At 51.1% G+C, this 12,945-nt stretch overlaps 1 protein-coding gene across 1 annotated transcript in view; it reads right to left on the reverse strand.

Annotated features, from left to right (window-relative positions):
- Window positions 1–12,593, reverse strand: part of LOC129070947 (signal-regulatory protein beta-1-like) — a 69,154-nt gene extending 56,561 nt beyond the window's left edge. Inside the window, 3 exon segments of the mRNA XM_054574167.1 lie at window positions 3,962–3,965; window positions 6,057–6,407; window positions 12,524–12,593. Coding sequence (XP_054430142.1) covers window positions 3,962–3,965; window positions 6,057–6,407; window positions 12,524–12,593 — 425 coding nt within the window.
- Window positions 12,594–12,945: the final 352 nt, after the last annotated feature.

Below are 12,945 nucleotides of genomic sequence, written 5' to 3' on the forward strand. Positions count from 1 at the left end.
GGGGAGTCATGCAGAAGATGGTTCCAGACTTTTCCCACCCACTACCAGCCGTGGGGCCTGAGCAGACAGCTTGGCCTCTCCAGGCCTTACTCCGTGACCTGCAGAAGGGGCGAAATCAGACCAGGGATCAGATCCTGACTATGAGCACCCACTGCCACAGCGGATTCTTAGTTGTTGCTCAAAGAACTAATAACTGTTGTCACACGCCAGGGACAATGGATCTGGTCCCATACTCACCACTCACGGTGAGCTGAGTGCCTGCCCCAGACTTGAACTCTACGTTGCCAGTGTCCTCTTTGCGGAACTTCACACAGTAGTAGGTCCCGGCGTCTGCTGGGGAGATGTTACTGATGCGGATGGAAAAGTCCATGTTGTCTGTCTTCGTGGTGTCTCCAACGGTTGTTATTCGGGGGCTGAGGCCTCCTTTGAAATCGTAGATTAACACCCAGCCGGGCCGTATCCCCCGGAACCACATGACAGGTCCCACGGTGTTAATGGAGGTCAGGGTGCATCTCAGAGTGGCCGTCTCTCCGGCTGCCACCGACACTGACTTGTCAGGCTGAATCACCTGCAGCTCCTCACCTGCCCCTCCTGCGGGAAAGCACAGAGCAGTTGTTTATTCATCCCTGCATGATGGTGTAGGCCTTGTCAAGTGTTTATTGACAATGGCTTTCATTGAGTGAGTGCACACCCTGAGCGGGCCTGGAGCTCAGCATGTTGCACTTCTCATACATGTAACCCCCCCGCTAGCTGGAGCACCGGGCAGGGCTCATCTCACTGCACTCAGGATAAATTTAAGCATCTCTGTCCTTTACTCTTGAACCTTGGTGTCTGCTTCTGGACAAAGTGGATCAAAGCACCACCCTGGTAGGAGCAGAGAGAGGGCATGTAAAACGTGGTGCCTGGAATATTTAGGTGCGTAATAGCATTAACACCTATCATTGTTATCGTTAGACCTGGTCTTTCTAGTTCTGGACTGATCTGTCCCTTAAGTAGCAAGAAGGCAAAAGAAAAGCATAGCATAGATTGTGCTGGCAAGATGATGAGACCTCGGTGGTTGTCTTCTTGAGGGAAAGATTTCCGTCAAGAGACAAAGTGCAGGAGCACAAGCAAGAATGCATTGGCCGCAGCAAAAGCACACTCTGGACAGTGAAACAAGGAAGCGCGTAGCACAGAAGAAGATAGGGGAGAGCAAGGGCTTTGGCTCATTGGCCAATCGGAGAAAAGGGGCCTCGGGGACAGGTTCAGGGGGTCAGCCTGGGACAAGCTGCCGCTGCCTGCTGCTCCCCTCGTTGCAAGTCTCGTGCGGTCCCTTACAGTTTAAGAGACGGGTGCCCATGGAGGAAGAAGAGGGGAAAGGAAAGGGCGTGGCTGGGAGGAAGCATGCTCAGTGGGGCCTTTGTCCCGAAGGTTTTATCTTGCTCTTGCAGGTGGGAACGTTAGGGGTGGTCTCAGGGGAGGATGTCAATAGCATAGTCATCGGCTTTCCAGGGGTGTCCTTTCAGGGTCATGGTGTCCACTGATTGGTCAGCCCCAGGGCTGGGGGCCTTCATCCATGCAGCTGGGCCTGGTTTTGTTTTCTGGGCCTGGAGATGAAATACTTCGGAGGCCGAGATGTTATCCTTAGGGAGGAAATGTTAGGGGGCCAAACCGCATGACCAGCGATATGCTAGGGGAGGAAAGGCACCGTGAGGTCGAGGCCTTTGTTTTCTTAGTTTGGCTCCATGCCAGGCAGCCAGGGCTTTCCTCCCAGGTGCCCTACACTACCTGGCCCAAGTCCGTGCTCTGCTCACGTCTGCCGAAGACATGGGCAGCAAGAAAAGTCCCAAGTCCTGCTCCCCACAACTGCCGTCAAGACCTCAGACGGGAAAAGCAGAGAGCCCTGGTCAGGTGGCTCAGCTGATTGGAGCATCATCCCATACACCGGAAGGTTGAGAGTTTCATTTCCGTCATGGCACATGCCTAGGTTTTTGTGTGCGTACAAGAGGCATCCAATCCATGTTTCTCTCCCATATTTATGTTTTACCCCCAATGCCTGTCTCTGTTCCTGCCTCCTTCTCTCACATCAGTAAACATATCCTTGGGTGAGGATTAAAAATAAGACGGCAGAGAAGTCATCATATTATGATTCTCTCTCTTCTTAGAAATGATCTCCTTAGGAACCAAATTTCATGAAGTGACTTTGAAAACACACACCAGATCCCAGGCGTTTCCCAGCAGATCGGCTTTTTATGGAAGCTGGGAGCATTTCCCCAGGGAAGGTGGATTCCTTCAGCAGTGACATGCTGGCCTGTTGGCATTGGAAGGGCTCTGGGGCTGGGCAGTGAGTGTTCGCGGGGAATCCCGGGCCTGCTTAGGCACGCAGGTGTTTAAATGTGGGAAGGTGTCCCCGGCCACGGAGCTTGGATGTGACAGGGTGTCTGGGCTGCGTGTCCTCAGGCCTGGAGAGCAGGGGGCCACTCTCAGCCCTGGCCTGCTCCGAGGGGGGGTGTCCCTGACCCTCCACATGGGCTCATTTCCTTGGGCCTCTGAGGAGCCGTCTCTGGCACGTTAGATTCTGAAGAGCCAGCACCTCCCAAAGGTGGCGGTCTCACAGCCCCAGCAGCAGGGGGAGCCCCATTGTCAGGGGAAAAAATGTGTTTTCTCTGTGACCTCAGAGAACACCTAGCTCAGGGCCTTCGGACTCCAGATGGTGAAAAAATGTGGCTGCCAGGCCTATGTCTGACCAAATCGGATTTGCTAGGGCGGAGCCCACGTCTGCAGACTTTTGAAAGATTCCCAGGGGATTCCAATGAGTGCCAAGGTGCAAGGCACCGAACCCCACCTCCAACCCTATTGATACTGAAGCCTGGAGAAGAAAGTGACCTGTCCCATGTCCTGTGGCTCCAGCAAGGCAGAGCTCCCGTTCACAGAGCATTTCCTACATGTCAGGCACCGCTCGAAGCACTTCGCATGTGTTCACTCCTTCAGTCTTTGTAGCTGTTTTGCAAAGTCAGTGCTGTCACTGACAGATTAGGACTCTGAGGCACAGTGTGGGGAGCGACATGTCAGAGGTCACAGAGCCAGAAAGTAGCAGGGCCGGGATGTGAGCCCAGGCAGGAAGTTCGGTCTATGCGCTCCCCCATTGTGCACCGGCGCTCAGTAACTCCCTGAACTGCCCACTGGGCGCTCTAGACATCCTCTCCTACCCTCACGGACCCCTGAACGGCAGCTGGGATCATCACCCCTTCGCCGACGGGGAAAGTGAGGACTCCAGGAAGCTAGACTTGCCCAGGAGCACCCAGCGGTGAGATGACACCATCGCTCACTAGGGTCGGCTCTCTCACCAGGCTCACTGTGGCCTCAGTCCTTCCCACAAAGGTTGGTGGGAGCATCCACTGTCTGCAGGGGAGGAACCTGGGGCCCCGCAAGAGAAAGTGGGCCACGCCGTGAAATAACAGCCTATCTGGGGGAGCGACTCTGTGCCGGGTGATTCAGACAGAGCACCTCACACCCTTCAGGTCCCCTAAAGGAGGCCACGATCATCGCCGCGTTACAGAGGGGCAAAGGGAGGCTGAGAGAAAGGTGGGGGCTGTCTCCTCACCTCTCACTGTGTCCCGGGGATGTCTGCTGTGGTCCCCAGTCTTCATGTCCAACTACAGAGTAACTACACCACCTCACAGGTCCCAACACTGGCCGCTATCCTCCTCTTTTCTCTCTGCGAATATTGACTTTAAGGAATAACAAGGAGGAGTTGATTCCAAGTGACCAGGACTTGAGACCCTCTTGCAACAAACGAAAGACGGGGCCTCCTGAGAGGTGAGTCTAGAATACGAACTTGGCTCCTGCTGAGCCCCACTGTGCCCCCTGGGAAATGGCTGTTGCCCACATTCTCAGTCTGTAGACCCAGGGGTTTTTTTCAAGGTATTTCTGGGGGTTCAGTGACCCCCATCTGCTCCATCCAGGCCCCTGTCCCCAGGACGCTCCTGCAGGTGCTCAGTGAAGGACAAACACCACCACAGTGGAGGGGAACCGCCTCCCAAGTGCTTCTATAGGCCGAGCCACGGCATTCGGAGCAGGGTCAGCACACGGCGAGACTTGCGTACCTGACTGACCTGGGTAGTAACGTTGCCCTGCCTCCCCCACAGAACCTTTTACAAAGTTTTTACTGCCGAAGGACAAAGCAATTTAAGATTTTCAGGAGAGGTCTGGAGCTGTCTGCCCAGTATGTCAAGCACAGAGGGGTGCGGCAAACACGAGGGGCTGTGAGTCAGGCTGTTTGGGGGTAAGTCTTAGCTTCCCACCTGCTCACAAGTCAGGTTCCCTCTCTGAGTCTTAGAGTCTTTATTTATCAACAGGACTCTCTGCCAAAGCCCTGGTTACAAGAGTAAATGGCATGAGGAAGAGATCGGATCTAGAACAATGTTGTTCCCCCCTCCCCCCTCACCTCCCTGCTTTCTCATCCACAGGGTCCTCTGGGCAGGCAGATTGGGGAAGGGGAACGAGCGCTCCACCAGGGGGCAGCAGACCTCAGACGGAGCCCCTTACGACCTGGGATGACCCAGGCAACGAACACAACCTTGGGAAATACTGTAATATCAGAATATTCAGGATAAATCCACCCTCTCTGCCAATGTTCAGGGGTTGTGGGGGGATTCCATGGCGACCTCATCTAGGATGAAAATTGGCGATAGCCACACACATTACAATCACGTACCCTCTGACACAGCAATGGCAATTCCAGTGGGCATCTCCGTCTTGGGCAAGTGACACCTGCACACATTTATTCCCAGCTTTACCGTTTTAATAACCAGAGGTTGGGAACAACTGACATCCCTCTACAGGCTGTCCAGGAGCGAAACTGTCGCCATAAGCTGGAGGGTTAGGCAGCTGCTGTAGAAGGGGCAGCTCTAGGTGCTGATGGGGGTGCTTGACTGGGGGTGACGAGGCTCACGGCTGTGAGGGGATTTCAGTTACCTTGGGCTTCAGGGTCTGAATGTGAGGGGCAGGTGAACGTTTGAGAAAATAATGAAAGGAATATTCTGGGTCTTTGTTGAATGGTTGGTGTAGTTGCCTTTCATTCAGCACCTACTATGGGCCAAGTCTTCCATGGAAAGAGGTCTCACGACAGGGCAGGAAGGAACATGCTTGGACTCTTATTAGATTCTGGAATGTTGCCCCCACTCCCTGGCCTGGTGACCAAGGGCAAAACTGCTGTCACCTCTTGGCCTCAGGCTCCCACCTGTGCATGGGGGGCAGGCGGATGGTCTGCAGGTCCTTTATGGGCTGATATTTCAGGATTCAGGATCCTAGGCCTCCGGCCAAACACACAGGAAAGTGAGCACTTTCCCTGCCTCAGTGAGGTGACCCTGAAGTCACCCACATGGGGGACCCTCTCCCGGGATGAAGGACCGTCTGAGAATCATCCAACTTCTGAGTCCCCCGCCCAGCAGGGCTATCAGAGTAAACTGGGGGTCTGTGTCCCTTAAGATTTTCTTCTCATGTGATGCTTCTGAGAAGGCAATAAAGAAACATATTCCCCCCTCCCTGCCTTGCATGCATTTCTTCCCATTGGAGGGAAGAGAACCAAGTTTGTAGGAAATGGGCCTTTCCCTGCTCAGTTCACGGCAGCTACCACGGCACCCAGAGCAGGGCCTGGCTCACAGCACGTGCTCAGGGAGTGTCAGTAAGGGGTTGGGTGGCCCGGCCAGACTGAGGGGAGCACTCTCTGCGGGCCGGGGTGATGTCTGACCTTGTGACGGGCAAGTCACTGAGACCTGCAGCTCCCTCATGCCAGCAACTAAGAGGCTGGACAGGATTGGAAGAGGCAGGGGCTGGGGAGTCATGCAGAAGATGGTTCCAGACTTTTCCCACCCACTACCAGCCGTGGGGCCTGAGCAGACAGCTTGGCCTCTCCAGGCCTCACTCCCCTGACCTGCAGAAGGGGTGAAATCAGACCAGGGATCAGATCCCGACTATGAGCACCCACTGCCACAGCGGATTCTTAGTTGTTGCTCAAAGAACTAATAACTGTTGTCACACGCCAGGGACAATGGATCTGGTCCCATACTCACCACTCACGGTGAGCTGAGTGCCTGCCCCAGACTTGAACTCTACGTTGCCAGTGTCCTCTTTGCGGAACTTCACACAGTAGTAGGTCCCGGCGTCTGCTGGGGAGATGTTACTGATGCGGATGGAAAAGTCCATGTTGTCTGTCTTCGTGGTGTCTCCAACGGTTGTTATTCGGGGGCTGAGGCCTCCTTTGAAATCGTAGATTAACACCCAGCCGGGCCGTATCCCCCGGAACCACATGACAGGTCCCACGGTGTTAATGGAGGTCAGGGTGCATCTCAGAGTGGCCGTCTCTCCGGCTGCCACCGACACTGACTTGTCAGGCTGAATCACCTGCAGCTCCGCACCTGCCCCTCCTGCGGGAAAGCACAGAGCAGTTGTTTATTCATCCCTGCGTGATGGTGCAGGCCTTGTCAAGTGTTTATTGACAATGGCTTTCATTGAGTGAGTGCACACCCTGCGCGGGCCTGGAGCTCAGCATGTTACACTTCTCATACATGTAACCCCCCCCGCTAGCTGTCATGTCATGCCCCATTACAAATGAGGAAACTGAGCTACATAGAGGTCAAGTGATGTCGCAAAGAGGAGGTTCAATCTTTCCCCGCCAAGCGGTTCTGCTTGGAGCCAGCAACGGAGGGCGTGCGCTGGACCTTTACCTGGGTCTCTCGGCTGCCCAGCTGAGCCGCGTGGCTGATGGCGTGACCGATCCAACCCAAGCAGAAGGAGCATGTGGGCAGGTCCGTCTGTGCCCCAGACACTAAGGCGGCCATTGCTGGTCTTGCAACGATGAGGAAATTAGGTGTTAAAGACTCACTGAATTTTTACCCAAATTTCAGCTTTAACATCTCTCTTGAAATGGGTTGGGCCGCTGAACCTGAGCAACAAGTTGGAATTGATACAATGAAGAGTAGTTTTAGAGGTAATGGTTCAATCTCAGAATTCTTTTAGATTATAGAATGAAAGTTTACAAACAAGAATAGAAACACTCAGAAGCCTTAAGGACGATTGCACTCGGATGGATATGTTTTCAAGGAATTTGCCACTGAAAGGAGGCCTTATAAAAGCCCGAGGTCCTTGGGCTCGGATTTGAACTGCAACGGCTTGAATTTGATACACCTCCGTCAGCCCTGGACATAGGCCAGGATTATGAAGAAACACGTTGGCCCTGGAGGCAGAAGAAGAAAAGGAACGGAGGTTTGGAGAACGCAGAATGATGCGCTCCATTCTTGCAGTATTCTTAGGAAGCCTGATGGGTCCCCACCTTCGATGACTTGTATCATCTGCTGTTCCTATGGCCCCCGAAGACCCTTCATTTGGGGACTGTTTTTGCTTCACAGAATAAATTTTGATAGGAAATGGTACAAAGCCATGATATGACAACACAGAGAAATGGAACCTGTTGTGTATTGTTCTGTAGTCAAGAAATGATTGATGCCTGGTGCTACCAAATTTTATTTCACAAAACAACTTGAGAAAGAAAAGCATAACTTTCCCTGTTAAAAAAGCCTACTCCCAGCCTTGGCCGCTGTGGCTCAGTTGGTTGGAGTGTCATCTCATAGCCGAAGCGTTGTGGGTTCAATTCCCAGTCAGGACACAGACCTAGGTTGTGGGTTCGACCCCTGGTACCTGCGCCGGCGCCAGCGTCACCTGTCTAAATGCGTCTGATCCCCTGTCCCGGCGTGCATCCCAGGTCTGGGCACGAGAGTGACATCCAACTGATGCTTCTCTCGCATTGGTGTCTCTCTCTCCCTTCCTCTCTCCTTTCTCTCTCTCTCTCTCTCTCTAAAAAAGCAAATGAAAAAATAATGTCCTCAGGTAGGATAAAAACCATACTCCCACTTCAACATAGCTTAGTAGAAGACATGTTTCCCTTTTCTTCCTTCCCAAAATCGCACTGAACGGACAGAAAAAATAGCAAAGAGTGGCTGACTCTTATGTGACACAGGCATGCCCCATGGTATTGGCTTTATTGTACTTGGCTTTATTGTGCTTCACTTGATTGCACTTCACAGGCGTTCTGTTTTTGACAAAGCAAAGGCAAGAAGACCCTCCACTAGCAAAGACATAACTCACTCTATTTCGGAGGTCTGCAACTACCCACAGGAGCTCTGAGGCGTGCCTGCATATGCTCGTTGCAGAAAGAAACAGAAAATTAATTTGCAATAAAGAAACATTTAAATTTTTGTCTTTAAGACAACTATTTCAGAGAGAATAATTTCTAAAACCTTTTACTTGGCAAATGAATTCATATTAATGTACTTGGTTTTGTGAATACAAAATGGTAACATGATTTTGTAATCTTTTTCTCTTAACTGCGCATCCACGATTCATAAATACTTCTGGGGCATAAGTCTCACCGGCTCTAACGTCTTCTGTTGTCCGGCTTCTATCAGTCAGGATACTTTTGACCAAAGGTAAACGGCCAAACATAACTGACCTAAGTAACCAAGGACATTCATTATCTCACACAACACGCAGCTCCGAGGGGCCATTAAGGACACTGTTCTGCCTCAGCCCCAGTTTGTTTGGCCTTAGGCTTGTCTGACGGTCCTGAGAGCTGCTGCCATAACTTCAGCTTCACACCTTCACAGGATTGCGTCTAAAAGTCAGGAAAGGCTGTTTGTCCCCTCACAGGTCAGTTCTGTCAGTGAGGAGTGCATTGCCCACGGGTCCCCAGAAGATTTCCTTTTAGTTTGTCCAGACCCAGGTCAGCGCTCTGAGAAAGCGATTGTTGGACTCTGTGGGAAGTAGACGCTGGGGAAGGAGGAAGCTGAGCGGGGCGGAGAATGGCATGGAGGGGAAGACCAGGGTCTGCCGGCAGGGTCGTGTGCCCCCGTTTACTCGTGTTTGCTCTCTGTCAGACATTTGATCGTCTGCAGACTTTACTGTAAGCAGTGGTGCAGGGGATAGTCTTTTAATCACGTTTTGAGGTAAATGTTTAATTACGTCCTAGAGAAAATTTCTGGTAATGGGAAGATTGCTTCAATTGGATTACAGTTTTTTAAAGTATTTAAAGTAAAGTATTGCCAAAAGGCTCTCCAAAAAGGCTGTGCAACGCACACATCCAGCTAGCGGTACATGTGTGACCACCCTTTCAGCTCCCAGCTGCATACTCCCTGGTAAACAGTAGATTCTATATTTTTAAAGATTTAATCTTTGCCAACATAAGTGAAAAATGGTATCTTACTTTTAAATTTTTATTTCTTTCATTACCAATAAGGTTCCTATGCTAGTGTTGTTATTGGATGTTTGTAATCTTTTCTCAGGGAACGATCGGTTCCCAAATGCATGGAGTCTTGCTCCCACCCCGAATCCCTTGCATCAGAAGTCCTGCGGGTCCCCTTCCGCATGCACCCAAGTCTCCATCCTCCCCCCTCTTCTGCTGGCTGCTGTCCTGGTACAAGTCCCTTCTCCTTGTTTGCAGGAATGCTCCAGTTGCTTTCATCTATGTCCTGTTGTAGCCTACGCTCAGCAAAAAGCTATGATATTTTAAACCTCATGTCACATTATGTCGCTTCTTTCTTCAAAACTTGCAAATGCCACCTTGTCACTACGGGCAAAAGTTTAAATAATTGCACAAAGCAGGAAGATTCTCTCTCGGGACTCTGCCTGTGCTGTTCCCTGACAGGAAGGCTCTTCTCCCAGGTAACACCAGGGCTCACTCCCAACTTCCTTTCAAAGTTTCTCCAACTTCCCCTTCTCAGTGATGCCCACCCGGACTACCCTGTTTAATATACGTCCCACCTAGGTCTCCTCAACTGTCCTATTCAGCTATACTTTAATATTCCTCCTAACAATTAGCACTTTCTAATATTCTGTATTATTTACTTATTTATTATGTCTATTGTTTTCTGTCGTTTTTCCCACTGGGATATAAGCTCCACAAGAGCAGCTACTTTGTCTCTTATTCACCAACACACCCCGAGTTCCTAAAACATTTTGGTACATTGTAAGTATGAAAGAAATATTTGTATAACATGTGTGAATTTCTGATCAGACCCCTCCCCCGAAATCCGGAAGCCCATTTTAAGTGGGGAAATCTATGGCAATTAGGTCAGAAACTGAGTTTCCCAACTAGATAACTTGTTGGAAAAACAAAAGCATCTTCTGCATATGAAAAAAGCAGAAGAACCCAGGAGCAGAAAACCACAAACCTTCACCCCCAGCACTCACCGTTCCCCACGCTCATTGGCACAAGTGGCAGAAATCTCATCGGAAGTGAAGACAGCTAGTAAGAAGCTGGGAAATTCCCCGTGGAATGGGGAAACTGAGACAGGATAATTCCACAAGGCCAAACAAGTGGACCGGCTTACAGCCTGCCAGTGAATCCCAAGATGTTATTTTCCCCAACCAAGGTCCTTTGAGAGCCAATGGTTTACATCTGACCTCCCTGAGCAGACAATGCACAGTCTCAATCACGCTGCTTGGGGCGATAGAGTGCAGAGACCCAACTAATGCCAGTCGGGCCAACTAAACCTAAGGACAGAGAGGGCAGGGAACAAGTATCAAAGACCCCATTAGAGCCAGACAGGCCCAGGATAAAGGTAAACAGTTAAGGCAAGCCAAACAATAATTCCAAACTCTTTTATATGCTCATTGTGATGCATTAGCATTTTGAAAACATCCTTAGGAAGCTGATGAATACTCTGCTGACACCCTCCCCTAAGACTCACCTCCCTCCGTGGGACTTGCAACCAGGGCACCAGCGAGCCCGGTAGCCCGGCCCAGGTTTACCTGCTTATCCTGTCTCCCAGGCCCCGATATTCTCCGACTTCCCAGTGAGCTGAAAGCAGCCCTGTTTTGACTCCCTTGTGTCACTGTGACTTATGTTTTTCAGTGACTCTACAGGGGCCCCACCTTGGCTCACTGCTTTCCTCTAGTGTTTTTAGGGAGCCAAAGCAGAGCGCCGCCTCGGCTCTCTGCAGCTGCTTCTTCTACTCCACGTCCCTCCTTTGTTTCACTGTCCCCAGCTTTGATAAATGCTCTCTCACGGTCACCTGGACTCGCGCTGTGAACTCTTCCTGCACCAAGTCAAGAGCCCACACACCACTGGCCAGCCGGAGGCAGACCCGCTCCGGGCCTGTCCCTGGTCTGTAATAGGAAGCAGTGGGGTACTGGTGAGACCCATCAGGGCTCGGATCAGACTGGTTGAGCTCAAATCATAGCTCTACCATTTATCATTGAGTGACTTTGAACCTGTCTGTGACTTTCCCCCCTGCTTGTCTAGGTAGGGGTGAGGAGAGGATCCACTTTGGGTATAGTGATCACACGGGATAACAGACGCAGGGATTTCCGACTGCGTCAGCACGTGGTGGGTGTTCAAGAAATTGCGAAGGTATTACTCATTATACTCCCTGGGGCCTGGATGTGTCAACTGACATTAGGGAATTTAGATATAGATATAGATGTAGCTATGGGTAGAATTATAGACATCGATCATACAGGAAAAAGACTCTATCTTTTATCCACTGTTTTCCTCCTCACCCCCAGCCGTCATGGAGGAAGGGATGCCAAGATTATAATGCACAAAACTCTGTCCATTTTACCAAGAGCAGCCTGTTTGTCCTAAGCGTTTGGGGAACAAAGAGGATAAATTCAAGAAACAGAAAGGAGGAAGGGTGGCTGAGGGACAAAAAGAACTATCATCTGTTCCTGTGCACTTCATGGAGACAAGAGAATGTTAAAGAGAACAAAAAGGACTTTCAAAAACCCGCTGTGTATGTGTGTATGCCCTCTCTGGCACCCATTCATACACACCCATACACGCACACGCTGATACATGTGTCACAAATATATGGAAAAGCATGACCTACCATGACAGCGTACAGGTTGTTTGGAGGATTCATGAAATCATAACACATATGAAATGCTCAGTAACATACTTAGCGCACAGGCACCACGCAACACATCACGAACAAAAGTTCCTGAGTCAACAGCAGAACTTGATCTCTGGGTCTCTGGGTGCTCTGATGGCTAAGGACTAGTCTTTGGTTTAAGTTCCATGTTTTCTGATTTTTCCACAATCAGCCTCTGCTGAGAAGCTGTATGACTTGGTTAAAAGAATGAGCTCTGGAGCTGCTTCTCCTGGACTTCAATCCAGGCTGAACCACTGCCTTACATAGGTGACATGGGACTAGTTACTCTCTCTGCCTCAGTTTCCTCTTCTGCAAATCAGTGATGATAGTCATAGGTGTCACACACGGAAGTTGGGAGGATTAGAGAGAGCATTTAATATACCCACAAAGTTGTCGCTTCTGTGGTTTGAAGCATCACCTGTTTTGACACCTCTGGTAGATGGGTGCCAGTGATGCGCCCACAGAAGAAGCATTGAAATCCCTGATTTCAGGGTCTCGGATCATGCCCTGTCTTTTGCCTTTGTGACACACCCATAATTTCCTAAAAGCTCTAAAATTCAGTGGCAGGAAGTGGTCCCGGGGCAGGGAAAGGAGATTCTACCCCAAGGTGTGCTCACCTGCGAGGCCCAGCAGCAGAGTCAGCAGCAGGCCAGGAGGAGGGCAGGGCCAGGAGGCAGGGACGGGCATCCTGGAGGCCTGAGGAGCCTGCGGTGTCCTCCTGTGCGCTGGGAACACCCGGCCTCTGCTCTGTGGGTAAAGAGAGGGCCCACTTCCTGTGATACAAGAGGAAGTGATCAGGATGTGGTGCAATGCCTGTGAGACAGCGGCTCACCTCCAGATACGAGAAAGTTTCTATTTCTGGATTGTGAAACAGAATCAGGCAGAGAGGGCAGCTGGAGGGTGAGGAGTTACTCATCTCAGCTGACAGAGAGCCCTGGACCGGCCTGCAGGGAATAGCGCTGCCCCTGTCTGCGGCCTCCGCTCTCCACTGGGCCCCTCGCCCCATCGGAGATCTTCATGGGGATGCTACGCTTGGGGG

Source organism: Pteronotus mesoamericanus, unplaced genomic scaffold (genome assembly GCF_021234165.1).
Source record: "Pteronotus mesoamericanus isolate MK-2021 breed Mesoamerican mustached bat unplaced genomic scaffold, CSHL_Meso_final contig_25, whole genome shotgun sequence".
Classification (NCBI taxonomy): Eukaryota; Metazoa; Chordata; class Mammalia; order Chiroptera; family Mormoopidae; genus Pteronotus; species Pteronotus mesoamericanus.